The sequence below is a fragment of the Equus asinus genome, chromosome 4 (assembly GCF_041296235.1).
Source record: "Equus asinus isolate D_3611 breed Donkey chromosome 4, EquAss-T2T_v2, whole genome shotgun sequence".
NCBI lineage: Eukaryota > Metazoa > Chordata > Mammalia > Perissodactyla > Equidae > Equus > Equus asinus.
In genome coordinates this window covers 12,814,556-12,841,509 of record NC_091793.1, presented here as the reverse complement: position 1 = coordinate 12,841,509, position 26,954 = coordinate 12,814,556, and the positions used below count along the sequence as shown (strand labels likewise).

At 63.1% G+C, this 26,954-nt stretch overlaps 1 protein-coding gene and 1 long non-coding RNA gene across 2 annotated transcripts; both read left to right on the top strand.

Moving 5' to 3' along the window:
- Positions 1 to 1,827: 1,827 nt before the first annotated feature.
- Positions 1,828 to 4,331, top strand: LOC106845923 (uncharacterized). Its single transcript, XR_011503034.1, has 3 exons — positions 1,828 to 2,124; positions 3,242 to 3,585; positions 3,696 to 4,331. It is a non-coding gene; the product is annotated as an uncharacterized lncRNA (long non-coding RNA).
- Positions 4,332 to 20,975: 16,644 nt separating this feature from the next.
- On the top strand, positions 20,976 to 24,737 carry PIM3 (Pim-3 proto-oncogene, serine/threonine kinase). Its single transcript, XM_044777444.2, has 6 exons — positions 20,976 to 21,605; positions 21,829 to 21,938; positions 22,034 to 22,084; positions 22,179 to 22,548; positions 23,351 to 23,527; positions 23,610 to 24,737. The coding sequence occupies exons 1-6, from the start codon at positions 21,521 to 21,523 to the stop codon at positions 23,795 to 23,797; spliced, it is 981 nt and encodes a 326-aa protein (XP_044633379.1). The 5' UTR covers positions 20,976 to 21,520; the 3' UTR covers positions 23,798 to 24,737.
- The last annotated feature ends 2,217 nt before the right edge of the window (positions 24,738 to 26,954 follow it).

The window sequence follows — 26,954 nt, the reverse complement described above, 5'->3', positions numbered from 1 at the left end:
CCATCAGAAACAGCCACTGTAGGGGCTCAGAGGCATGGGGGGAGGTAAGATGCTCTCACAACCCCGACCAGGTGGCCCTCCGCCCAGCTCTGGCCCTGGCATGTCAGGGCTGAGGGACAGAGTACGGGACACGGAAGACAGCTGGGCCTCCAGGGGCTGAGGGTCCCCCCAGGAGACCCCTCCCTCACCTGCCCTGCCTCTACTGCCCACCTCAGTCCCTGGGGAGTGCTGGGCGCCAGGGAGGCCTTTTAGGGGTGAGGGAGGGGCCACACAGATGTGGGATACTGACGGGGGTGGAGGGACAGACAGTGCCAGACCTTGAGGTAGGAGCCTGTGTGTTGGAGCCAGGACGGCAGGAGCAGAGCATGGGGAGGAGAAGGTGGGAGGAAATGGGGCAGATCCAAGGTGGACAGAGGACCGCTTCCACCTCACGGGGTGGGAGCCGGCGGGGTTCTGCACAGAGGGGCGTGATCTGACCAAAGCTAGGGGACCCCTCTGCTGCCAAGCCGAGCATAGTGAAATTCCTGGCCCGGAATGAGGGGGTGTGGAGTGTTGTGGAGGGGCGAGCAATGATGGGATTCTGCGTGTATTTTAACATGGCATTTGCTGAGAGCCTGGGGTGGCTGTGAGAGTAGGGCAGCTCCAAGGTTTGAGTCGGAGGGCCAGGTTCGGGGTGGGGCTCAGTTTGGACGTGTTCCCCATGGTCTGGGTCCAGTGTCATGTCCCTGTGTCCAGGTCTCAGCATGCTGACACGGGTATGTCCTCCATGGCCGTGCTGACAGGCCACAGGCCAGGCTACTGTCCGCTAGCCTGGGCCCCCTGCAGGGGAGCGGCTCTGGCTCTCCCACCAATGGGACCCAGCAGCCCCACTGAGCCAGGCATACAGCAGCTGCTCAGGGCGGCGTGGGAAGTGACCTTGCCACTGTGTTGGGCTTGGAGGGACACCTGCATGGGCCCCACTCCTCCTCCAGATCTTTCCTGAGCCCACAGAGTCCACGTGGAGGGCAGGCCCCTCCTATCCCAGGAGAGGAGCACACTTAGAGGGGGCCGCTGGAAAGGGCACAGCAGCTTCCTGAAGACTCAGAAACCTGCAACAGATGAGGAAAGGGAGGGGGCAGAGGTGTCCTCGATGGTGCCTGCTTGGTGAGGGGCAGTGAGGCCCCCCAGAGGTGCCACCTTGGCCAGCCGGATGTCTGCTTGTGTCTGAGAAGAGGGCACCCAGGGGCCTGGCTTCAGAAGACCACATCAAGGATGTCTCAGCTGGAACCCCCACCAGGGAATGTGTGTGTCTATGTGTCCATCTGTCCGTGCGTCCATCTATTTATCTGTCCATGTATCCATCTGTCCACCTGTTCATTCGTCCATCCGTCCAGCCATCTGCAGTGCTGCAGACTCATAGGCTCTCAGAAAGGTTTGTTTAATGATGAATAAATGAATGAACCCACCCTTCCATCTAGCTGGTGCCCTCCCTCCCAGCAGCCTGACCTGGCCTGGCAGAGAGCGGCTCTCAGAAGATCTACTCTCTGAATGACAGATGACTGAATGAACAAGTGAGTGAAGGACTGTTTGATGAGCGAGTGAATGAATGTGTGAAGGCATGAATGAATGAGTAGGTGAATGAATGTGTGAAGGCATGAATGAATGAGTGACTGAGAGAGCGAATGAATGCACACATGAATGAACTGGCAGGCATGGATTGGCCACCCAGCCCTGCATCTGCTCACTGCTGACCCTGGGCCTTCCGAGCTGGCTCACCCTCCCAAGCAAACAGAGGCTGCGTGTGGGAAAGGGGAAATGGCCCAAAATGCTGTGCATGAACTTCTCGAAGCCACAGGCAGCGCCAGGGTGTCTGGGTGTCTGAGGCCGCCTGCCTCCCGCCTGCTGAGGACACAAAGCCGCAGCTGTTCCTGCCACAGAGGGCCCCAGGCTGGGCGGCGGTCTACCTTGAGTCCTGCCCAGGGCAGCCGGGCCCAGGCTGGGCTCCGAGGGGTGTGAGGCATCCCACCAGGGACCCCTCTGCCCTGGACCATGGGCTGAGTGATGTGAGGGCCCATCGTCACCCACCGGAACCCCCAGACTTGGAGTCGGCCTCACTCAGGTCTGGGCTGACTGTCACAGCAGGAGGTGAGGCGGGGAGGGGACGGCCCCTGCGTGGGTGGTAGGCTGCTGCTGCCCACCCAGGTGTAGACCAAGGGGGGGCCCAGGGAGACTCAGGGGCCGACTCCTCACAACTGGAGGGGTGCAGGTCAGAGAGGCCCTTCGAACAATCTCGGGAACTTTGAACACTTTGCCTGAAAATCGCTGTCCCTAAAGAGTACCCTCAAGTCTTGCCCCCAAAACCCGCACACCCAGAGCAGAGCCCCCGAAGCAGCAGCCGTGCCTGGGGGCTGGCGAGTGGGTGGCACCGTGGGGCTGGAGGGGCACATGGCTCCAGGACCTCCATGCCTGCAGCCCTTGGGCCCCAGTGCCCCGCGTCTTCAGGGAAGGACCCACAGGCCTATCGAGAAGGGAAGTTTCCTCCATTTACAAGGATCCCTGCCCTTGGGGCACCCTGGTCTGTGACTCCTCCCTGACCCAAGCCTTCATCCCTGAGGGATCCGGCCTTGGTGACCACGTCCACTCACGGCCATGCTGGGGAGTGGGTGAAAGCAGCCCTCTCTCCCACCCTGTGGGGCTGGCCACCCCTAATGACGCAGCCACTCTCCTCACCTGCTGTTCTTCGACAGTTCAGCTTGTGTTTCTCTGGCACCTTGTGTGTCCCTTGGTGAGACTGGGCCTCTTGGGGCACCAGGACCGTGGACCTGCAGAGCCCAGAGCTGTGTGGACAAGAGCACAGAATCTCTGTGTGGTCACTCCACGGCGAGGGCCACTCATTCTCCCACCCCTTGGACCCTGGGCACAGCGCCACCCAGGTCCCACTGTGGGTGGCAATGCCGTGCCCCGGAAACCAGCACCCTGCTGTGACTCTCCCTCTGTGAGGTCAGCAGGATGTCCTGAGGGCTGCAGACCCCAGGCCTTATCATGTGAATGCAGGAGAGTTAACATGGTCCTGGAGCAGAACTGCACTGTCTACATGGTCTGTTCCCTGCGAGTGCCATTTCTGGTCTTCTTTCTTGATCGGCATAGACAAGAACACACTCACCAAATTGACACCATGGACGCGGTACTGAGGTCTGTGGGGGCTCTAGCCCTGCTTCCACAGAGGTCTGCGCTGAGCCTGCACCCATCTGGTCACTTTCAGGACCCAGCAGGCCTGCGGGGGCCGGTGAATTAAATGGGCCTGCAGGAGGACCAGCCTTGCATCCTTCAGAGCTGCCCAGTGGCACTCATCTCTGCTGCATCGCCGCCAGGGACGTGGCCTCCGTCATCTGCCATCTCGGCGGTCGGGGGAGGAAGCTCCCGGAGTCCCTGCTTGGCTGAGCCACCATGACAGCTCTTCCTGGCATCAACCCCAGTTATACATTCGGGGACTGGGGTAATGACCACTGTGGTCTGTGGACCCACCCGCCTTCACCAGGGCGCCACTTGTTCCTGACCCCACGTCCCCAGCTCTAATGGGGCTGTGAAGCTGCTTCAGGTCTCCAGGTACCCATGCCAACACAGACCCTGTGTCCTCTCCCCAGGGTACAGCACTGGGGTGAAGGGTTGTGGGCCCCTGTAAGGGGTGGGGAATCATCGAGTGTGTCATGATGCAGGGCGGCACCATCCTTCCCCCGGCACTAGCCGCCTCTTCAGTTGGTGAGCCGGCCATCCACCACTGCGTTGCTCCTTCGCTGGCTGGGAGCTGCTGGGAGCCTCAGCTGGAGGCAGTGCTAACAATGCGAGAAGGCCATCAGGAGGACTGGGGGCGGAGTGGTGGCAGGATGGGACTCAGGTCGTCTCAGGCCCTCTGGCTGCCCTGCCAGGGGTGGAGGCAGAGAGGTCAGCGAGGAGAGGTGATCTGGTCATCCAGGTGAGACAGGACGTGACAAGGACCAGGGGTGGGTGGTGCGCTGGGCAGATTCTGCACCCCACCTCCTCCTTTTGCACCCCAGCCATCCCTCCCCTCTGGCGGGCCTGGTGGCTGACTTCTGAGGCTCTGATGGAAGCTGCCCATGGAGAGGCCTCATGGTGGAGCTGAGGGAAGCCCCATCAGTGAGGCCCTGAATCAGCTGCACCACTTGAGTGAGCTTGGAAGCGATCCCACCGCTGTCGACCCTTCTGATGACACCGCAACCCTGCCCACCATCTCAAAGCAAAGGAAACCACTGAGCCACACCTGGACTCCAGATGCACAGACACCATTGGACAATAAACCTATGTTGTTTTAAGCCACTAATGTTTGGGGGTAATTTGTCACACAGCAAAGGATCAGCCACACAGTGTTGAAGGTGGAGCTAGCTGTGGGTGTGAGAAGTCAAGGGTGATTCCAGAGCGTCGGCCTGAGGCATTGGTGGGTGGAACCGGCAGCGCCTGAGACGGGAGGGTGAGCCAGGCGCTGGGTTTGCCCATGTTGCTGGGAGCTGCTGGTTGGCATCTCAATGGAGTGCACACAGGTGCTGGGCCTGCGCATCTGGCCAGGCGAGGGTGGCATTGGCAGCCCAGGGACCCATTGCAAATGCCAGGAAGGACCCTCAGAAGGACCGGGGAGAAGGCAGCCATCCCAGCCTTGAGTCCTGGGCCACGTTCTGGTAAGAAGAGGAAGGAAATCCCACAGAGGAGACGGCGAGGGATAAGGTGGGCCTGAGACTGTGGGGCCTCCAGCCCCAGGAAAGGAGGAGGGCTGGGAGGGAGGCCGCAGGGAGAGCTGAAGAGCAGCCCAGGGCGCTCAGGAGAGGAGGGGCGGCGACACAGACCAGCCCTCCAGGAGAGGCCGAAAAGTCCCCTGGCTAGCGAGGGGCCCCAGAGAGACTTGTAGGCTGAGAGAGGATGCCACGAAGGTATCTGTCAGACACTGTCGGGGAAAAGGACAACGAGAGAAAGAGGACTCTGCGAGGGGCTCACTGAGCTGGCAGGGGCTGGGGGGTCTGCTGTGACATGGGCAGAGGGAAGGGCGGGAAGGACAGGGAGGGGGTGTCAGGATTTGGGAAGGGAGGGGGATGGCGCGGAAGGAGTGGGCAGCTGAGTGGGTGTTTCTCCAGCCACATCTAGCTGCCCCGAGTCAGGAGCGAGAGGGGCTGGGGGGAAAGGGGCAGTCGGTGGTGGCTGGGGATCTGGGCTGGGTGAGGAGGAAAGTGCGGACAAGGAGGGGGAGTCGGGCAGGGGAAACCTGGGGGTAAAGCAGACGGAGACCATCCTGAGATCCCACCCATACCCATCAATAAGGCCATTAGCAAAAAATCGGGAAATACCAAGTGTTGGCCAGGATGCGAAGAAACCGCACACTGTGCACTGTTGATGAGAACGCAAGACGGTGCCGCCACTGTGGAGAACAGTCTGGAAGGCCCTCAGAATGCTACATGAGGAGTTGCCATATGACTGAGGATTCCACTCCTGGGTATATGCCTAAAGGAACTGAAAGCAGGAACTCAGACAAAGATTAGTATGCCCAGGTTGATAGCAATGTTATTCACAGTAGACAAAAGGTGGAGAAAACCAAAATGTCCATCAACCAGAGAATGGATAGAGAAAATGTGGTCCATCCATACCACGGAATATTATTCACCCAAAAAAGGAAGGAAATTCTGACACATGCTACGACATGGATGAACCCTGAGGACATTATACTCAGTGAAATAAGCCAGTCACAAAAGGACAAATACTGATGACTCCACTCATATGAGGTCCCTAGAGTCATCAAATTCATGGAAACAGAAAGTAGAATAGTGGGTGCCAGGGGCTGGGGACCAGGATGGAGTTAGTGTTTAATGGGACAGAGTTTCAGTCAGGGACGATGAAAAATTTCTGGAGATGGATGGTGGGGATGGTTGCACAACAATGTGAAAGTACTTAATACCACCGAACCGTATACCTAAAAATGGTTAACATGGTAAATTTTGTGTTAGTAGATTTTGCCACAATGGAAAATAAAAACAGCTGAGTTAGCGTGGAGCAGTGTTTCACTCTTGTGGTGAGAACGAGGTCCACAGGCCCACAGGATCTGTGTCTGAACCACGTGGGCTCAGGGTCTGCAATGAGCTCGACGCCCTGACGTTTGCATTCAGAGAGCGCCGTGCACAGAATAAAGATAAATGGCAACACTCATGATAGTGATTTTATAATTTAATTTTTTTTTACTTATAACAACATCAAATAATAATCAAAAAACACTGTGACAACACTTGTCAACACCATGACAAGAGACAACGGAAAAAAGGAAAAACTTCGTGTGTTAGTTCCTTCAATGTCACTTCTCCCTGCCTTTTGAGCAAGGGGCCCTGCGTTCATTACGTAGCCACTGGCCAGCCGGGCCCACCGGTGGGAAGGAGAGGGGCACAGGGCTGGAGCCTCCGGCCTTGCCCTGGCTTGGCATGCCTGCTGGAACCCGGAACCGCGCAGTGACGTGGTTCTGGGAAGGGACGCCATGGAACTGTGTTGACGCGGCGGCACGTGAGGGCCGCTGGGGGTGGTTGACAGGGCCGTTCTGCAGGAGGGACTCCCGGCCTGAGGTCCTGGCCAGCCCCGCTGGGAGACCTGGGGGGCGCGTGGTGTCTTGTCGTCACTGTAGTTTAAACTGCACGATATTCTGTGCTCCTTCCTCCAAGTACGTTGCATTTGACAATTTCAATATTAAATTGTGTCCTTTTTAAAAAAGACAGTTCCAGGGCATGTCCCACCACCACCTCCCAAGGGCCCCAGCCCCGGACTCAGAGGTGTCCTGGGGTCACCAGGGGCAACCCGTGGGTCTCTAGTGGGCTTTCTGAGTGTCCAACAGGCTCCAGGAGGGTCCCCAGCGAGGGTCCAAGCTGCACTGTCCAGAAGGTCCCTCCAGGGCTGCCCGAACTGAGCTGCCCGCAGTGTGGGAGGCACAGGGGTCTTAGGGCTCAGGAGGAGAAAAGATGTAAGCTGCCTCCTTAAGGTCCGTTTACAGGGACTGCAGGTTGAAACGATAACATTTTGGAGAGACGGGGTTAAATAAGATGAATTGTTAACATTAATTTCATCTCTTTCTTGCTATTTTTGATTACGGCTGTGGCCGGTGTGTGCTTCTGAGGGGGCAGTGCTTGTCCAGAGCACTCCTCTCTGCCAGCACAAACCACCATCAGATCTTTGTCTTTTTTTATGTCCCTTTCGGAGGGGTCTGCCAGGGAGCAGAGGGCTGGGGTGGGGGTGGGGGGTGCCCTAGAGCCGAGCCCACCCTCTCTAGAACACAGCAAGGCCTCTACCTCCCCTCTGGTCCCTCAGCCCCATCTGACCCCACCCCCAGCAGCCAGATCCCCTCCCAGTCCAGTCCAACCCAGGCTCACGGCCACCTGCCCCTTAGCACTCCTCCACCAGTTCCCCACCAGGCAAGGGTCCTCCACACCTGGGTCTCCCCAGGTCCTGCCACACCACCCGCCCACGCTCTCCCCACCTTCCCACCTCCACTTGCCTGACCCAGCCAAGTCTAGCCATCTCAAGCCCATCCCAGAAGTGGACAGAGAACCTGGGCAGAAGCCCTGGGTGTCTGCTTAGAAGCCCCCACCCACCCCACAGCCCTGAAGGCCCTCGGCATGGGGCTGTGGCCCTGTGAGGGCAGGGGAGAGAGAAGGCCTGGGCCCGCATGGCAGACACTTCCTGTCCCACTGACGTGTAGAACCATCACCAGGGCCTAGGGACACCGAGGACATTGGGCAGTGATGTCTCTCGACCTGAATGAGATGAGGAAATGTTCTGAGGCCTGGCTGGGTATAGGACCTCAGCTTTGTGGCCCAGAATGGGGCTCTTCCTGTGAGCAGCAGGCTGTCATCAGCTGGGGGTGTAGGCATGGGAAGGGCCAGCCTGTGAGGACAACCGAGCTTGGGGTGGCTGTGCAGCCTAATGCAGGGGGTGTTGTGGGCCTGTGCAGTGTGGTCAGGCCTGGGTGCCCCCAGGCATTAACGTGCACACACACACACACAGGCTTCCTGGGCAGAGCAGCCTTCCAGGGAATCTATTTGTCATGCAAATTCCCCCCATCCCCCACTCCCCCCCAGCCCCCGTGGCCCTGCCAGCTTTCCTGAGGGGGTTTGAGAGCCATATCCTGTGCAGTATGGGCCCCAGTGGGTCATGCAGCTCCCTTCCTCACAACGGGTGGCAGCTGAGAGGTCCCACCCCCCACGCCCCCGGCAGAGGGGCCCCAGCTGCAGACCCAGACTGGCTTGGGACTCAACCTCCACTACAGCCTCAGTGCCTAGGCCACTGCCCAGCCCCACTCACAGAAGCCCTGGGGCCACCAGGCTCCCTCCTGGCTTCCTGGAACACCCCTGGGTCAGAGGAGGCAGTCTTTTTCTCTTTCCTTGGCTGCCTCCAGGGTTGTGAGCCAAGAGGTAGGGGTGCTCAGCCCTGTGTCTGCCCCACCCCACAGAGCCAGGGCACAGGCCTGCTTAGGCCCCTCTGCAGCCCACCAGCTCTTGGAGCTGAGCCTGACCAGGCTCTCTTCCCACAGGATGTGTCTGCCCCCTGCCTGCTCCCTCCCCATCCAGGCACAGCCCAGGGTGCCTGGTGGGAGCCCAGGGGGGCGCATGAGGTAGACCAGGCAGGCAGGGTTGGCTGCTCATCGATGACATGTGCCCTGGCCCTGCTGCAGCCCTCTCACTGGCCGAGCGCCACAGCCCGCAGTCCAGGACACAGTGTGCAGCCGGAGCAGGGCGTGTGTTTGCTCAGGGTGCCCAACAGCCTGCACACGGCGCCCCAGAGCTGTGGCCTCGGGACAAGGGCCCATTGTGTCCCCAGCCCCCATCTACCCCACCCCCACTGCCCCGCCCCTGCCATCAGGGCCACCCCCCAGCCCCATCCTCCACTCCCCCACCTCTCCCCCTTCGCCCCAGCCCCACAACCTCAGCCACCCCCCACTCACCCTCTGTTCTCCTGGCCACCTTGCCTCTTGGCCCACGTCCTTGCAGTCCCCACAATGCCCACTCCCCCTACCCGACCTACTGTCCCCGCCCTCATCCCCCTAGACCTGTGCTGCCCACTGCCCCTCCACCACACTCCCTGCCCGCGCCCCCTAGCCTGCCCACCCAGCCCGGATCCCTGCTGCCAGCGCCCCTGACTCCCGGCCGCCCTGTTGGGCCAGGTTTTCCAGAGTCATGGGATCGGGATTTCTGGAGCTGCTCCCCCTCCTCTATGTGGCCCAGCCTACGCATTCACGCTCATGCTCCAGGGGCCAGACAAGATGAACCCAGGGCCAGACACCCTCCCTGCCAACCACCCCAGGTGGACTGAGAGGTGTCCAGAGAGCAGAGCCCCCTCAGGCTGTAGGGGCGGGCTTCCTGTTGGAGGAGGCCTTGGAGGAAGGATGGTCGATGGCCAAGGAGGTGGCATGGGTGCTGGAAATCCCTTGGGTGGGTCTGAGTGTCCTAGAGGCAGGTACAGCCCTGGGACCCCGCTGTCAGGCCAGGGCTGTGGCCCTCTGGTTGGTGAGCCACAAAGCTGCCCAGTGACGGTGGTGGCCCAGCTGCACTGGCCCAGAGATGAAGCCTGTGGCAAGGCTGCTCCCAGGCTGTGAGGGCCACAGCTGCCCAGGCATCTAGGCTGCTGGACCTTTCAGTGGAGAGCTGGATTCAGGGAGGGCCACCTGTATCCTTCTGCGGATTCCAGTTCTCAGGCCGGCTGGTCAAGCAGGACATGGGCTACTGTCAGGGCACACACAAGGGTCCATATGAGCCCTTCCTGGTCGTGACTCAGCACCACATGGGCCCACCCAGGTCATAACACACAGGCCCACAGGCATCCACACCCACCATCCTGCACACAGGCATACCTGGGCTCGAGCGCAGCTCTTCCACACCTGCGCGTGCTTGCCGCCCCCGCACAGGCACCCACTCCTCCTCTGCCCGCACAGGTGCCCACACATGTCCAGCACCGCAGGCAGGTTCTGGGGCTCTCACAGTGTGCTCTCCCAGGTGTCCGTAGGACATGCCCAAACTGCTGGGCAGAGAGTTGGAAGAGGTCAAGAAGGGCACCCATGGGCCAGGATGACCCAACGGCTCCAGTGACAGGTGGGAGCAGGTGTCACCACCAATCACAGGGGAGCACAGAGACAGAGTGGGATGTGGGGCTGGTCTGGGCTGTGCTGTTGATGAAAGAGTCATGTGACGAGCCAACTAAGTATTGGGGATGAACCAGCACATGTGCCTGCTGGTAGCTGCCTCGGGGTCCCACAGGGCAGCCTGCTAGGCCTACTCCACGACTCTCTCTTGGGCTCTTCGGAAGCCCCTTGAAGGCCCCATGGGCCGAGTGACGAGAAGAGTAGGAGGTGGTGGAGGGTGCACTGCTGTACTGGACCTGGCTGGAAGGGCCTCGGGGAGGGGGCGGCTGCACCTCCATAGCCTCCTCCTGCTCTCCACCCCCCTGCTGTGAGATTCCTTCATGTTCCAGCCTAGCAAGGGCCTCAGGTGGGGAAACCGAGGCTGGAGGCAGGGGAGGGTGAGGACAGCCACGGGGCAGGCTTGGCCATGCAGAACTGGTTTAACCAGCTGTGTGTGTGTGTGTGTACATGTTCACGTGCGCATGTGGGTTGGGACCTGGCCAGGAGGCAGGCGGAACAGAGGCCACAGCCTGCGTCATAGGCAGCACCCTGGGGCACCTGCCCAGCAGCGGGTGGCAGAGCAGGTACCAGTGACAGAGCCTCGAAGTCTGGGCCACTGGGTGGGGGATGGGCAGACCAGCGGGCTGCTCCTCTCCTCTTCACAGACACAGAGATGGGGACATGGGAGGCCAAATTTGGCTTCAGGCTTGGCCCCTGGGCTGTGCCAAGACCCAGGTCTGCGGCCCCACCTACGTCTGCCCACCTCACCCTCAGCCCACGGGCAGCCTGGCCAGTGCCCTCCAGAGCCCTTGAGCTTGCCCAGGGCAGGGCCCATCTCAGTGTGCTGGTCTGACAGGCTCCCTGCTCCAGCACATCCAGGGCGACTGTGGCCAGGCCAGCCTGATGCTGGCCCCTAGCCCCACCTCTGAGAGGCTCCACCCTGGGCAGGCAGCTGAGTCACCTCTGCTGGGAGCCCCAGGGTCCTGGCAGGTGGGACTTCAGGAGAGCAGAGCATCTGCCGAGGCCCCTTTGACCCCACTCAGCCCAGCCCTATCCTCCTGTCCCCCGTGTTTGTTCCGTCCCTCCTCTGAGGCTCGGCTTCTCCGTGCACCCTTGGCCTGGCCGGTGCAGTCCCTCTGCCCTCCCCTCCCCTCCCCACCCCCTTGATCTCAAATCCTCCCCACAAGAGACACCCTGACCTCTGCCCTCAGAGTGCCTGCACAGGGAGTGGGCACGCCCTGCCCCTCCTGCCTGGCCTCCTGGCCCTGGACTGAGCCCAGGCCTGGTCTTGGGCTCCGGGCCGCCCAGTCCAGCTCCCCTACCTCCCTGCCCACACCAGCTCCCATCCTGGTGACACCCAGCCTTGGTTTTCTAGCCTGTGAGCTGGGCAGTGCTGTCCAACTTGAGCTGGCAGCTGGGGCCTGGCCAGCCACTTTGCATTTCTGAGCTTCAGTTTCCCCATCTGTAAATGAGGATCAAGAGGAGGACCACAGGCCTGCCTCTGCCCTTAGAGCCCCATCTGGGGGCAGGGGTGGTGGGCAGGTCCTGAGCATGAGGGTGGGCTCTCTCCCTTCCCCTCCCTGTCCTTCTCCTGCTCCCCGATGGGACAAGCCACGGCGTTAGGAGGCATGCTAGCGACTGAGATCCAGGACCTGGAACAACACCCCCGGGCCTAAGCTAGTTCCTGCAGCTGTCCCCAAGGTCAGCACAGTCCGGTACACATCCCATCGCTAGCCCAGCCAGCCCTGACCTAGCCCGGAGACTCTGGGCCTTTGGAAAAGGCAAAGCCTAGACGAGGCTGAGAGGTGGCACAGGGATGAGTGCATGCCAACACCTAAAGGTGAAGGGTGGTTGGCCGAGGGTTTGTCATGCTGGGAAGGGGTGGAAGAGGCAGGAACAGGTCACACTGGGCTTCGAGGCCCCACCGGGCACCCGTTCACTGCCTGGCGCACGCAGGCACCTCCTTGCCACTCACACCTTCCCTGAGAAGTCCTGCGGGGGCAGGAGGTGCTCCCTGGAGACCCCTTTTGGAGCTAAGAGAACAAAGGCCCAGCAGCTCTGCCTTTCTTCCACAGGCAGGAGGGAGCCACGCGAGGCTCCTGAGCAGGGGAGTGGTACATTTAGAAGCAGGTTCCAGAAGCTGCACCAGAGGGAGGGGTGCAGAGGGCTCCTGAGGACATCGAGAAGTAGGAGGGCCTAGGGGCGCAGGATGGACACCGGAGTCAGTGCAGGGCAGGTGGCCCTGGGTGAGCTTGCATCTCCTGCTGCCTGCGGGGCAGCCTCAGCCATGGTCCCAGAGCAGCTGACTTGCCTGGGAGGGACTCCAGGGCCGGGTCGAAACTGTGCTGGCTGGCGCGTCCCAGAAACCGGGAGTCAGCAGTTCCCCTCCAGCTGAAGGGCCAATGAAGCCACAATAGGATCACACAAACGGGGTGTGGCAGAGACAGGGAGATGGCAGGGGAGGGCAGAGGGCCAGTGCCTGGGGGCCTGGGGAGAAACACTGGGTCCCCTCGCCCCCGTCAGATCCTCTTTGGCAGCACTGGGGAGTGACTGAGGCTGCATTTCACAGATGGGAAGATGGCTCGGTGCCTCTACGGGGACCCCGGCCATGCCCTGCCCCCCAGGGCCCAACATGCTGTTGATCAAGGAGACACACGAGTGTCTGAGCCTGGACATTCAGGCACAGCTCACTCTGGGCCCCTGTTCTGAGCCCGCCCAGGCCCCCAGAAGGAGGCAGAGCAGGCTGGCACAGGGTCTGCTCTGAGCCAGGTTGGCACCTGGGCTGGCCCTTGGCACCCCAGCTACTGCACACCCCCACCCAGGCCAGTAGGGTCCTCTCTGGTGCCGGAGGAAACAGCCCCCTGGGAACCAGGGCCGAGTCAACAGGAGGGTGACCTGTGTTCTGCATCGCCTAGCGCCCCGGGTCCGGTGTGGCAGGGCCCCAATGCTCTCTGAGGGCAGAGGTGGAGGTCCAAGGCAGAGGCTGGAGGTGGGAGCCAGGCCCCCGCTGGGCAGTGGGAAACGGAGGGGGTCTGCGCAGAGAGGTGCTAGTGGCTCAGGAATTTCTTGGGGGTGGGGGAGCCCAGCCAGAGAGTGAAAGTGCAGAATTCTTTCCATTCTTCCCATTTCTCTGTGATGACTCAGCAGCTCCACCAGCTGCACCCTGCACCGCAGTCCTGCGGAAGGCCCAGGAGTGTGCCTGACTGTAGTGTGGGTGGGGCAGACAGCATGGCCTCCCCAGGCCTCAGGCTCCCCACCTGGACAGTGGACAACTAGGCCAGACCCCAGGCCTCCAGCCCTTGGCCACACTCAGTGCAGCCCACTGGACTCCCTCCTCCAGAAGGAGTGGGAAGGCTTCCCCCACACCCTGGGGGACCAGAGGGCCCGGGCTGCAAGTCAAGAGGCCGTCCAGCCATGGCTGTGGTATCTCATCTGGGTGGGATGGCCCTTGGGAGGACGGGGAAGGAGGCACCAGGGCAGCACATGCACCAGGGGTGGCAGGAAGGGCGTGCCTGCCAGGGCGCCCCTGTGTGTATCTGCATACCACCTGCCCAGCTCGCACGGGCCAGCTGGCTGTGGGTGCATGTGCCTGTTCACAGGTGAGCGCACAGGTGTGTTCACAGGTGAGCACACAGGTGTGTTGCTGCCTGGGCCCTGACCAACCACTGGGGAGCTCTGGGATGTCTTCCCAGCCAGATTGGGCCCCACCCCGCTCCTGGGCCCTGGAGCACCCATGGCACCACCACCTCCTCAGGAAGCCCCTCTGTGGCACAGTCCCACTTGGGGGAGAGTAGGAGCAAGTCTGGGGCATTTAGGGATGAACCAGGCAACAATCTCCTTGCCAAAGCCCCACTCGGCTCCTGGGCTGCCCCCCGCCCCCAGCCCCGCCCCCACCCCCCCCCCCAGCCCTTCCAGGGAATAGGGAAGTGGCTCTGAGGCTGGAAACTAGCTTGGCCACTTCTTCTGAACCGGATGCTCTGCACTGGCCACCTCATGGCTCCGAGGTCAGGACACCTGGGAGAACCTCTGGCAGAGACGGGACAGGGCAGGGTCCCTCCCCTGGGCCTCTGTGGCGCTCTGGTCTCTTCTAGTCTGCAATGGAGCCTAGACTCAGGGGGCTGGCCCTGAGCTCCAGCAGCCCTAAACCCCTCCTCCCTTAGCCATTCTGGATTCCGTTCGCCCCCAAGAAGGCCTCCAGCCTGGGGTCATGGCTCAGGGTCACCACACTCCCTGCTTCCTCCCCCACAGGCCTAGCCTCTGAATGTTGACATCACCCTGCTTCCTGGGCTGAGGGCCCTGAAGCCCCTGTGCCCTGCCCCTGCTACATCCTGGGATCTGAATGCCCGGGTGCTTCTCAGCGCCCGGCCCAGGCTGGTGCTGTGGACGCTCCTGGGAGCCAGACCAGGTCCTTCTGGCAAAAGCCACAGAGAAGAGAGTCTAGAAGGTCCCACAGGCTGGAGGGGAGCCTCGGCCTCCTGGGGCTCGTCTGGCAGACTTGCCTCCTGCCCTGGCCTGGCTCCATGTCCAGGCTGTGGCTGTCAGGATCCAGCCCCTGCCCACAGGCCTGGGTCCACTCCCAGCAGGAAAGGGCCAGCTGAGGCCCGGGGCTGGGCAGCCTCGCGCACCAGCGTGTGCCTCCAGGGTGCTGAGTACAGATGGACCTCGGCCAATGCAGTTCTCATCCTTTCTCCATGAGCAGAACTTTCCATCATGTTGGACCTTCCTTGGAACCACTGACACCCTCCCACCCCCACCCCCTGCCCAGGCGTGGGCGACTCCCCTCACGGCTCTCTGTTTCTGAACCATTAAAGGAGGGGACCCACAGGGACTGGGGCACCCAGGCTTGCAGGCTCTGAGCCGTGTGGGTGCTACCTGGGGCTGGCAGAGTGGGGCCAGATCAAGCCTGACCTGAAGCCATCCTGCCCTGCTTCTGTCCAAACTTGTCCTATTCTTGGCAGGGCTCATGCCCTGGCAGCGACACTCTCCTATCTGCCTGTCTAGTCCAGTTGCTACCCGGGGGCTAATCCTTCACCCCCACATCCCTGCGGGCCATTGCTTTCTCTGTGACATGGTGTGAAAGCAATACCCCAACAAAGGCGGAGGTGGAGGTACATGAGTGTCCTGGGCAGTATGCAGTAAGTATTCACTAAATGCAGGTTTCCAAGGCCGTTATTGCATCCTGAGCCCATGTTTACAGTGACCAAGCCCTCCGGAGGTCCATGCTCTGGAGACCCTGAGGATCCATTTGTAGGGGCGGTTCCTCCATGGCCTAAGTGTGGTCTAAGTGTGGCCTGGGCCAGCCCTGGGACTGAATGAAACTCTCTCAGACAACATCATCGCTGCCCCAGGCCCCCAAAGCCCCTGGGACTCTGGTCATCAGCCCCTTCCCCTCTAGAGAGACCTCCTGGCTGGCTCCAAATGGCACAGCCCTGATCCTTGGCCCTGCTGTGGCCCCAGCCCGGCCCCTGGTGGTCACAGGTGCTGAGAGCCCCCTATGCCCTCCCTTGTTCTGGTTCACGTGGGACCAACTGTCTGCACGGCTCCTGGAGCCCAGCCTGTGGGAGTCACATGCAAATCAGAGGCAAACAGAGGCCTGCCCAGCTTCCGGCTCCTGGGGATCCCCCTCCTCTGCCCCATCCACATCTCATCTTCATCTGCATGCTGGGGGCTGGGGCAGAGCTGGCGAGGGGCCTGTCCAGCCTGGGCACCATCTACAGAGGCCGCCTGACTCCCTGCCTTGGGTCTGAGGGGCTGCACCAGCTCCTGGGGTCAGGGTGTGGGACTCCTGCAGAGGGCAGCCTGGATGTACCAGCCCCCTGTGGACTGGCCTCCAGGGCAAGCAGGAAGGGTACAAGGGGGCAGCCCACCCAGTCCTATCCAGGCTGGACTCCTGGACCTGGAGGGTCTCAGCACAGAGCCGGTGGAGCTGCCAGGGTCTGATGAGCCCTGCCCCAGCCCTCCCCCTCCCAGGGAGCCCCTCAGATTCTATCGCTGAACTCTGGGGGCTGTGCCCAGAAGGACAGCCAGAGCCCCCACCGCCACGTCTAGGGGGCACCTACTGTGTGGCAAGAAGCACTCACAGACACCACATGGGATCCTCCTCCCAGCTGCAGGGGCGACCAGAGTCCACGGACAGGGAGACTTAGCCTGGGAGAGGTCAGGGACGTGCCCATGGCTCTGTGGGTCAGTGGCAGAGTGAGGCTTTGGCCAGGAGGTCGGGGGGGCCCAGGCTAGGGGTACTGAGGCTAGGTTAGAGGATGGTCCTAAGAGAAGGTGGGAGAAGGCACCGCAGGGAGAAGGAACAGGGGAGGGGGAGATGGCAAAGGGGGTGTGAGGCCACAGAAGAGTATCTGGGGAGCTGGTCCAGGGCACACACTGTGCCCACCGCCTGGGGCAGCCTGGCCCCGATTCCAGGCCAGAGGCCCTGGGTGAGGTCAGGACCTCTGCAGGCCCAGACAGATCCTGATAGGGTAGGTGGTCACGTTCCCATCACTGCCACACCAAGGCTGGGTTTGGGGGCTCCAGTCCAGCTGCCTTTGTGGTCAGCTCCGCAAAGCTCCCAGCTTCTCCCCGGGTTAGGTCTGGATGCTCCCATGGCATCTTCTTTGGTTTTTCTGGGCCTTCTTGGCCAGGAGTCCAGGTGGCCATTGCCAGGCTGCAGGTGGCTCGTGGGGTGAAGGCTCTACAGGGGCAGAAGATGGGGTGCCGAGAGGGAACAGCAGCTCTCGAACACAAGCCAGCCTTGGCCTCGGGCAGGCCAGGCTGGGGCCTCCTGGGCAGGGAGGCCAGAGTTCATACAGGTCGCTGCCCACTGGCTCCAGCTATTTGTGCCCCACCTAGCCCAGGCCCCACCCTAGGTAGCCTTTGGTGAATGTTGCAAAATCTTGGCCCAGCTCTGCTGGCTCTCCTCCCTGACGGGTGAGAGGCTGCAACGGAGGCGAGTGGAGGTCAGAGGGAAGGCCCCTCCCTGCCTCGGCCAGGCTGTGGCCCTGTACGGGCCCTGGAGGGGTACAGGGGTGCCTGTGCTCTGTTGCATGCAGGCTGGACCAGGGTCACAGAGCTCCCAGGGCTTGGCATGGGGTCAGGGCAGAGGTGGGTGCCAGTGCCAAGCTGGGCATTGTCTGGGAGCATACGAGCCAGGCTGCTGGACTGGAGAGGGGCAGACCTCGGAGGGCCAGGAGTTCCTACAGTGGGAGCAGAGGCCCGAGGAGACTCAGGGTGACGGCTGTGGCTGCGGGCCGAGTCACTGGGATTGACCCTGATGGCCCAGGGCAGCCTTGGAGGATTGGAGGCAGGACAGTGACGTGCTGACAGTAGGAGTTGGGAAGACCTGGCAGGCTGAGGGCGCATGGAGAGGGGCTGAGATGAGGGGGGGAGCAGGAAGGGCGAGGGGCTAGGATGGGTGGGGGTCCCCCAGACATGGCCTGGGTTGGGGTGCACCAAGACGACTAGGACAGGGTCAAGCTACCCCTGGAAAAGGGCTGAGTGAAAAGGCCTTGGTCTTTGGCATGGGGACTGGGGTGGACACAGGGAAGAGGGCCCAGGACAGGCCTGAGGGGGCTCAGCAGGACAGGCAGAGGCCCAGGAAGCCAGGGGACTGTGGGAGCATGCCCCTGAGTATGTGCCCACCCCTGTTCCTGGCAGTGATGCCCCAGCTCTGCGGGAGTGTCTGTAAGTGTCTGATGGTCTCTGTGTGTCTGTGAAGGGTGCGTGTGTACACATGCACACACGTGTGTAAGTATTGGAGATAGAGGGTGAGTGGTCCAGGCCACCATCTGTCCACTCTCTTCTTCCTCCCTAATCTGGGGAGGCCAGCCTGGCTCCAGTCACCATGGAAACAAGGCACCCTTCCTCCCAGCAGGATGGGGTGCCCTGGTGTGGCTAGCTGTGCAGGGCAGGGGTGGGGTGGGGGTTCGGCCCTTCTGGGAGGATCTGCTCTGCTCCCCATTTGGGAAACATCTGCCTTGAGAGGACAGGAACTTGAAGAGGCCCCTGGCCCTGGCGTGAGGGTACTCCTCTCAGCAGGACAGCACAATGCCCAGAGGTGCCCGCGCCATGCTGGCCTGAGCCTCGGGTACCCAGAGGGGTGGTGAAAGGCCAAAGGACAGTCAGTGGGGCAGCAGGACAAGGACCTGGCATCTCAACCCCAGCTGAGCCCTCCTCCTGGTGGCCTCTCCTTGCTGTTTGCAGGAGCAGCCCCAGCTCTGCTGCCCGTGGAGGTGTTGACCTGGGCTGGGCCTGCCTGTGGGTCCCAGAGCTATTTTTAAGGTCCACCGGATGGGCCTTCCAGGAACCAGGAAAAAACAGGCAGGGACTGGCATCCTGTACTGCTGGGGACGTGGCTGGGGGTGGGTGGGTCAGACTTGCAGAGAAGGGGTGGCCTGGGGTCACTTACCACAGGCCATGCCCAGGGAAGAAGGGCAAAAGACTCTTGGGTTTCAAATTCAGCTTTGCAGCCCCCACCCCCATACAAGGAGGGCAGGGGCTCCACAGCTGGGAGGACCCCTCAGAGCCTCACTGTGCCAAGCTCAGAAATGGGGTGAGCTGTGCCCACCTGCAGGGTAGGGGCAGACTGCGACATGTGGCACCCTGCCTGAGTCTCGCACCCTGGGCAGGGTCGTCTGGAGTGCTGGGGGCCCCCAAGGCCAGCGTGGACACGGGGCTGGGTGGCCGCACAGGCAGAGACAGCAGGCCTCCTGCTCAGCCTCCTTGGGCTGGATGGAGCCTGAAAGAGACCCCCAAAGTAGGACAGCCCCTAGTGGGGGGGTCCAGGTCCATTCTGACCCCTCGTGGAGCACACAGTCAATGCAGGACATGCACAGACACACAGGCTCTCACAATGGCACAGCTACAAGAGTCTGGGAGAGACTGGGGCTCTAGGGAAATCCTCCCCACAGGAAAAAGGCTGCCTTCTGCTCCGTCCTCCACTCCCAGATCAGGAGGGGGACACCCCCCACTCCCAGAGCCCTTGGAGGCCTCCACAGATGGCCCAGCCTACCTCCAGGGCTGGGAAAGGAGGAGCTGTTGACAGTGGGACACACACCCTGCCACTTTCTGAAGGAGTGCGTGCACACTACTCTGAGTTTGGGGAGACTCAAGGTCATCGGATCAGATTCAGGAGCTGGTGGGGCGAAGGGGGGTGCCCTCCCCCAGGACGTGGGCCTCCCAAGGCTACCCCTAAGGCCAGGGACCAGCTGGGCACACGGGCCAAGACACCCGAGGAGGACTGACCTGGAGATTTACACACCGGGCTGAGGGGCCCACTGGGGAGGCCACTGAGGACCTCAGCCCCTCTTAGCTGAGTCGGATCTGCCCTCAGAGCCACATCTTGATGTGCTCACCATCTAGACCCGGAACACTCTCCAGCACGCCCATCCTTCCCAGCTCCAGGACACGCTGTAAGGTCAGGAACCTTAACAGCCTGACCTGAAGACACCCACTGTCTGGGAGAGGGCAGGCTCTGAGGACCCCCTGCTGGCCTTCTGGAAGGACCTACAAGTGGAAAACAGCCCCTCCTCCTTTGCAGGTGCTGTGTGGATTCCGCTGAAGGGGTGGGCTCCAGCATCCTATCTTGGATCTGACCCCATTGGGATCCCTGCAGTGGGCTAGGACCCATGATTAACCTGCCAGCCCTGGCCCTGTCCTCATGGACCCACACTGCAGGAGGGTGGTGGACAGAGCTCCAGTAAGGCAAGAACCTAAGAGCAGCACCAGTGGAGGGTCCACTTTCTGTCCTGGGACAGTGACAGTGGCAGTGAAGGGGTGTGACTTGGGGGAGGTTGGGTGTGCTGAGGGCCAGCAGGCCAGCCCAGGCCTCTGAGGCAGGTGAGTGTGCATGCTTGGGGGTCACACATGAAGGCAACCCCAGACAGGCCCAGGGATGTGGCTGCAATGGTTAGATCCTGGCCTGGCCTCCACAGGCCACCAGGAGCACCTGCAATGCCAGAAGGATCAGCACCATGGCCTTTTGGCTCCCTCAGCCCTCTCTGGGACTGATGTGAGAGACAGTGGACGCCCAGGGCTCAGCCCTCGGGGCTGGCAGAGGGCTGCTCGCACCTCACAGTCCTGAGCTGCTCAGGCCAGTGACCTTGGGTTGAGGTCGGCAACACGTTGGGTTGGATCGGCCACACAGGTGAGTCTGCGTACTACAGGAGACTGAGGGCAGGCTCAGGGCCAGACCAGGGCCATGTGGACTCGAGCTAGCTCAGGGCCTGACTGTAGCGGTGAAGGTGGACTCCTTGGTGGAGGTGGACAGGAGCTGGGCCTGGACGGCAGCCAAGTGGGTGGAGAGCAGGCGAGGGCGCTCCAGCACCAGGACAGCAGGGCAAAGGTTCCGGGAGGGGAGGCGTGATCAGGGAAGGACTTCGGGCTGCGGGCGTGAGGTCAAGCCAGGTCAGAACGGCGGCCCAGGGGTGGGCAGGGTCGGCCCCCCGCCCGCGCCGGGGCTCTGAGTCCCGGGACGCTGCCGCCGAGCGGGGTCCCCAAGGGGGCGGTGCCGCCTCCCCGCGCCGGGTCACCTGCGCCCTGGGGTGCGGACGGCCGGAGACGCACGCGCACACGCAGGTCCGGGGGTGGCCTCCTGGACTCCCGCCCCCGGGACCCCGTGCCAGCACCCAGCTCCAGACGCCCACTTCGGACCTGCTGGGAAGGCGCGCGTGTAACCGGTGACCTTCCCGGCGCGGCCTGGGGCGGGGCCCACGAGTCCCCGCCCCGCGCTCGCCGCCATTGGCTGGGCCCCGGCGCCCTCCGGGAAGCCCGCGCCCATTGGCTCCCGCGGCCCCGCCCCGACGCCTCGGCCACCGCCCGCGCAGAAGCTGCGCATGCGCGGGGCGTCTGCGAGCAGAGGAGGGGCTACGCCGCGCCGTGCACCTCCGCGGCTCCAGCACAGCGAGCTAGTCCCGGGCGGCTCTCCGCGACCCTCGTCCACCGGCCTCCGCCCGCCCCGGCCGGGGCACTCGGCCTCCCGCCGTCCCTCGGCGGCTCGCGCGGGCTCCCCGGGGCCACTCGGACACGCGGACCCCAGAGGAAGGGGGCGGGGTCTCGACTAGCCCCGCCCCCGCGGAGGGATACGGGCGGCCGCGGCCCAAAACCCCGGGGCGAGGCGGCCGCGGCGTGTGAGCGGCTTGTCCTGCGGCGCGTCCACGCGGTCCGCGCGGGCTTGGCCGGGCCACTGCGCCGCGCCGCGCCGCGCCGACGGCCTCGCCCGAGCGCTCTTGGAGCCTCGAGGGCCGGTGCTCCCGGCGTGCCCGCCCGCCGCCCGCCGTCCTGAGCTCGGGGCTCCGCGCGGTCCGGGGAGGCCGCCCTCCCGTGTCCGCGGCCGCGCGGGGAGCCGGGCGGCGAGAGGCGGCGCAGAGCCCGGAGGCCGCGAGTCCGCTCCCGCCGCCGCCCGCGATGCTGCTTTCCAAGTTCGGCTCCCTGGCGCACCTCTGCGGGCCGGGCGGCGTGGACCACCTCCCGGTGAAGATCCTGCAGCCAGGTGCGCGCGGGGCGGGGGCGTCGGGGGTCCTGGGGTCGGGGGATCAGGGGCTGAGATCTGGGGGCCGGGGGCGCAACGGGGGTCTCGGGGACCGGGAGATCGGTGGCTGAGATCTGGGGGCCGGGGGCGAGTCCGGGGTCTCGGCAGTCAGGATTTGGGGGTCGGGCGGCGTCGGGGGCCAGGGCGCGCCGGGCCGCACCAACCCCGCCCGCGGTCCCCACAGCCAAGGCGGACAAGGAGAGCTTCGAGAAGGTGTACCAAGTCGGCGCCGTGCTGGGCAGCGGCGGCTTCGGCACGGTTTACGCGGGCAGCCGCATCGCCGACGGGCTCCCGGTGAGTCGGGCAGCCGGGCGGACCCGGGATTCTCGCCCACTGCGCGCGTCGTCGCAGCCTCGCAGGGCCTGACCACTCGCGTCCCCCCCCTCCAGGTGGCTGTGAAGCACGTGGTGAAGGAGCGGGTGACCGAGTGGGGCAGCATCGTAAGTGCGGGTGGCCGGGCGGGCGGCGGGCACTATCGGCCGGGGTCGGGGGGCCGCCTGCCGGCTTGTGCGCGCTGACCGCAGTGTCCCCCAGGGCGGCGCGGCCGTGCCCCTCGAGGTGGTGCTGCTGCGCAAGGTGGGCGCGGCGGGCGGCGCGCGCGGCGTCATCCGCCTGCTGGACTGGTTTGAGCGGCCCGACGGCTTCCTGCTGGTGCTCGAGCGGCCCGAGCCGGCCCAGGACCTCTTCGACTTCATCACGGAGCGCGGCGCGCTCGATGAGCCCCTGGCGCGCCGCTTCTTCGCGCAGGTGCTAGCCGCCGTGCGCCACTGCCACGGCTGCGGGGTCGTGCACCGCGACATCAAGGACGAGAACCTGCTCGTGGACCTGCGCTCGGGCGAGCTCAAGCTCATTGACTTCGGCTCGGGCGCCCTGCTCAAGGACACGGTCTACACCGACTTTGACGGTGAGCACGGGCGGGGTGGCGGAGCGGTCCAGCGGCGGCCGGTAACGTCCGTGGGGAGCGGAGGACCCACGGAGGAGCTGGGACTGTTGGAGGACGCGCGCGCCGCGCCTGGGGCACGCTCGCGTGGGGGGCGTGGGCCACGCGCTGCCTTGGGGAGGGCAGAGCCCGGGATCGCAAGCCGGATCGTGGCGTGGGGGCGAGGGGAGGGCTCGAGACTGCCCCCTCCGGTTGTGTCGGGGTGCGACCGCGGGTGGAGGGCGGTGGGGTCGGCGCCGGGAGTGCCTGGACCCCCGCGATGTCGCAGCCGGCGCTACCGCGGGCCTCCCCCTGCGTGGGGGCGGGCGCTGCGTGCGTGCGTGCAGAGCTGGGGGCGCCGCGGCAGAAATCCCCGCATTGCGGAGCGCGGGGAAGCCGGGGCTCCCCGCCCGCGCGCCGCCTCCTCCCTCCTCCCACGTTCCTCCTCCCTCCTCCCTCCTTTCTTTTCTCTCCCGGGTTCTCCCTTCCCCGCCCTCTGCGTATCCTCACCTCACATCTGTTTGTTGTGAAACCCGAGCTCTAGCTCATGTGACCCGTTCCGTCGCTGCGGGGCCAGCTGGGGGGCGGGGCGGGCCGGCGGCCCTGGGGAGGCCACGCCCCGGCGTTTTTCCAGGGTGATGACCAGCAGGAATTGGAGGCGGCTCCCTCCTCCAGCTCCGGCTGTGGAGATGATTAGCCGGGAACACTGTGTTGGTGTTTGTGTTTGGTACCAGCTTTATGGGGCGCTGGTCCCTTAGTGGCGTCCTGATCTTCACGTGTCCCACAGGCACCCGAGTGTACAGCCCACCGGAGTGGATCCGCTACCACCGCTACCACGGGCGCTCGGCCACCGTGTGGTCTCTGGGCGTGCTGCTGTACGACATGGTGTGTGGGGACATTCCCTTTGAGCAGGACGAGGAGATTCTTCGGGGCCGCCTCTTTTTCCGGAGGAGGGTCTCCCCAGGTGTGTGGGGGCACTGGGCCTGCCCGCGGTGTGGGGCGGGCAGCGGAGCCGGCCCTTTCTGACCCTCTCTCCTTCCCCTCAGAGTGTCAGCAGCTCATTCAGTGGTGTCTGTCCCTGCGGCCCTCAGAGCGGCCCTCGCTGGACCAGATCTGCGCCCACCCTTGGATGCTGGGAGCAGACGGGGGCACCCCGGAGAGCTGCGACCTGCGGCTCTGTGCCCTGGACGCGGAGGACGGGGCCAGCACCACCTCCAGCAGCGAGAGCTTGTGAGGCCGGGCCTGGCCTGGCTTGTGGGAGCCAGAAGGACCGCCTTCCCCAGCCCAGCTCTGCGAGAGACCGCAGACGACTCTGCTTGGCTGCCTGCTCCTTGCGAAAGCAGTGATCTCTGACCCCTGGTGACCTTTGCCTCGGGCACTGGGCTGTTTCCTTTGCTTTGAGTGCCTTTTCGAACGCTGCTCTCACGGACTTGGTTTCTCAAGCTCTGTCGTCCAAAGACGCTCCCCTCCAGTGAGGTTCCACCTGCCTTGGGCGGGTGCTTAGACCCAAGACTGTCCCTCTCCTGTGCTCCAGGAGGCAGCCCTGCCGGCCCTCAGCGCCTCCCTGTGTGACAGTGTTGGACCCGGAGCACTCCCATGTCCTGTGGCCTCATCTCCCCGGGGACACCTCCCCGACCCGCCCTGGTCTCTCAGTCTTCGTCTGGGCGTGTCCATGCACAAGCAATGCAACGTTCAGGCCTCTGCTGCCCGCATGCACACTGTGTGCGTGCGGACGTCTGTTATTTATGGTGTGACTTCCGCAGAGGGCTATTTATTGTTAATTTATTTGTTGGGGTTCCTGCCTCCCAGCAGCCCCACCTCCCCCAGGCCCGGGGGGCGGAGAGTGCTGTGGACCCAGGCCCCCACCTGTGTCTGTCGGAAGATGGACTTGTACAGTGGCTAATTTAAAGGGAGTTGGTGATGCCGCCACTTCAAGGCTCTGTGCCCTAGGGGGCGGGTTTTAAATTATTGACCTTGTACAGTCTGCTTGTTGGCTCTGAAAGCTGGGGGGTAGGGGGGACAGAGTCTCAAGCCTTTAATTTATTTTAGCAGCTGTGTTCCTATGATCCGGGTGTGTAGACATCGCAGCTGGGGGTTTCTCTCAGCTCAAGAGTGAGATGTCTGGAGATCATATTTTTTTATATGGTATTTCAATTAAATTGTTTTGTATATAATGGGTTTTTATGTTTGTTGGGCTGGGTGGTCTGGGGCGGGAGAAGGGAGTTCTGGGAGATGGAGCCTCTAGCTGCTGGGGAGCCCCCTCTGGGTCTCCTGTGGGGAGCCAGCAGCGTGAGGGGCCCAGGCTCTTCCCTCCCAGGCTGGAGGGTTTGGCGTGTGGTGTGGCTCTTGGCCTTTTTGCCCCCCATTCTTTGCCCAGGGGAGTGGGCCGCAGGCCTCACCATCAGGGGCATGTGGGAGAGGAGCAGGGAGCTGGGCTCAGGGGTTGGCCTTCCCACCACTAGTCTAGAGGCTTAGGGGGTGGCCTCAAAAGCATCTCTGTGGCCTTGTTTTCAGGGAGGCCCCATCAGGGTGGGAAGAGCAGAGGACCATTGCTCAGGTCACTGAGGCAGACGTGTGCATGGAGGGATCTGTGAAGCCCACAGATGGCTGAAAGAGGTCCTGAAGGACGAGGGCTTTGCCAGGTAGAGGACGTGGAGGGCACTTCAGGTGTAGAGAACTGGGGTGGGTGTGGTCAAAAAATGCTCCAGTGGTCGTCCAGGCCTGACAGGTGTAGGGCAAGGTGGTAGGTGGAGGTCACGGCCAAGTCCAGGTGTGGAAATGTGGGCACCAGGCCACTGTGTGAAGGGCAGGCCTGGTGGAGATGGTGTGCCCTATAGCCCCCATGGGGTCCTTTGTTTGGTTGGTCCCCAGGGTGGGGCAGTAGGGCACCTGCTGAGCCTGCAAGGAGGCCATTTGGGTCCAGCAGGGCCCAGACACATGGCCTGGAGTCTCCAGAGACCTGTCCTTCTGTTCCACAGCCCAGGTGTCTGGCCACATGCCTGTCTGCGAAGCACGCAGACCCCTGCCTGCTCATGAACTTGCTAATGGCCCTCGGGACCACATTGTCAGACAAAGTGTCCTGAGCCCACAGGCAGGAGCAGAGACAGGAAGTTTTGGAAAGTGATGCTGAAGGAAAATGACAGGCGGAGGCGCTGAGGGGGCTCCTGGTTCAGTCTCGGCCATTCACGGAGTCAGTGGGGTTTGTGGCTGGCCTGGGCCTGGAACACGTCCTGAGGAGCTGCTATGGAGAGCCAGGAATTTCCAGGGGTGGCCCCACTCACTGTAGGCAGATGCCTCAGAGGAGTTGGGGGACTGTCGGGAGACAGCCCACCTGTTCCCACGGCCCTGGGCTGACCAGCCTGCCCAGAGGCCACCCTGGCCGGCTGGGGTTCTCCTTAGCTTACCCTGCCCCCTCCCAGGAATGGAGCCCTCAGGCAGCAACCCCAGGCCATGGGCTGGAGCTCCATGGGGGAGCCGTCAGAGAGGGTTGAGGACAAGTTCAGGCCCCTGCACCCCACTCTGGTGACAGCTACCCACATGTAGTGATCCCAGCTCCCCTCCTTGCCAGCTGAGTGTGCTGGGCTCATTTGGGCACTCCTGCATCCACCCATCTGTCCATCCATCTGTCCTTCCATCCGTCCACCCACCAGGCCATACGGTAATCACTCACTGAGCTTGTCCTTGTGTGGGACCCTGAGTCAGGCCCTGGGAAGGCACAGGGGCTCTTGGAGTGGGACGAAGGGCAGTGCTTGTGCAAAGTCAGGAGGGAAGTGGTCAGGACAGGTGGGGAAAGGCTTGCAGCCTTGGTGAGCGCGTGCGGTCTTGAGCGCATGCCAGCACCACAAGCGGGGTCCTGAGTTCTCACATTTATCAACTCCGTGAGCTCCACAGATGGGGAAGCAGAGGTGCGGAGAGGCTGAGAGGCTCCCCCAAGGCCACTGGCCACCTGACTGCAGGCTGAGTGTCTGTGTCTTAAGAGCAGCCCAGAGGACAGTGTTTCCCGAGGTCTGCCCCTGGAAGGGGAGCTCAGCCCCCGCTGTCAGCAAAGGCCTGCCATGGAGGCAGTTTGGGAAATGCTGCCCTCCAGCCCAGGCCCTCCTCAGAATCACCGCTGGTCAGAGGCTCTGCCAGCCCACCCGAGGCCTCTGGGCCCTGGGCCCCCGTCCAGTGACGCCTGTGCAGGTGGCGCTGGCCGCTCTGGCAGTGGATGGACAGGTCTGTGGGGGTGACCACTGGTGGGTTTGAGGGACGCAGAAGCTGTTGCCACAGGTGACAGCTCCTCTCCTGCCTGGGGGTGGGAGGCCTGGCTCTGACAAGAGTGACGGGTCAGCAGGGAGAGGGCCCCACTTGGTGTAGGGGGAGCCCATGCCTGTGTGCAGCGGGGCCGGCGG

Excerpts from the sequence above, each read along its gene's own strand:
- PIM3 (XM_044777444.2), top strand. The coding sequence starts at position 21,521 with ATGCTGCTTTCCAAGTTCGGCTCCCTGGCGCACCTCTGCGGGCCGGGC. Across the intron at positions 22,085-22,178 it reads TGACCGAGTGGGGCAGCATC|GGCGGCGCGGCCGTGCCCCT; the intron begins GTAAGTGCGGGT and ends AGTGTCCCCCAG. Across the intron at positions 22,549-23,350 it reads GGTCTACACCGACTTTGACG|GCACCCGAGTGTACAGCCCA; the intron begins GTGAGCACGGGC and ends CGTGTCCCACAG.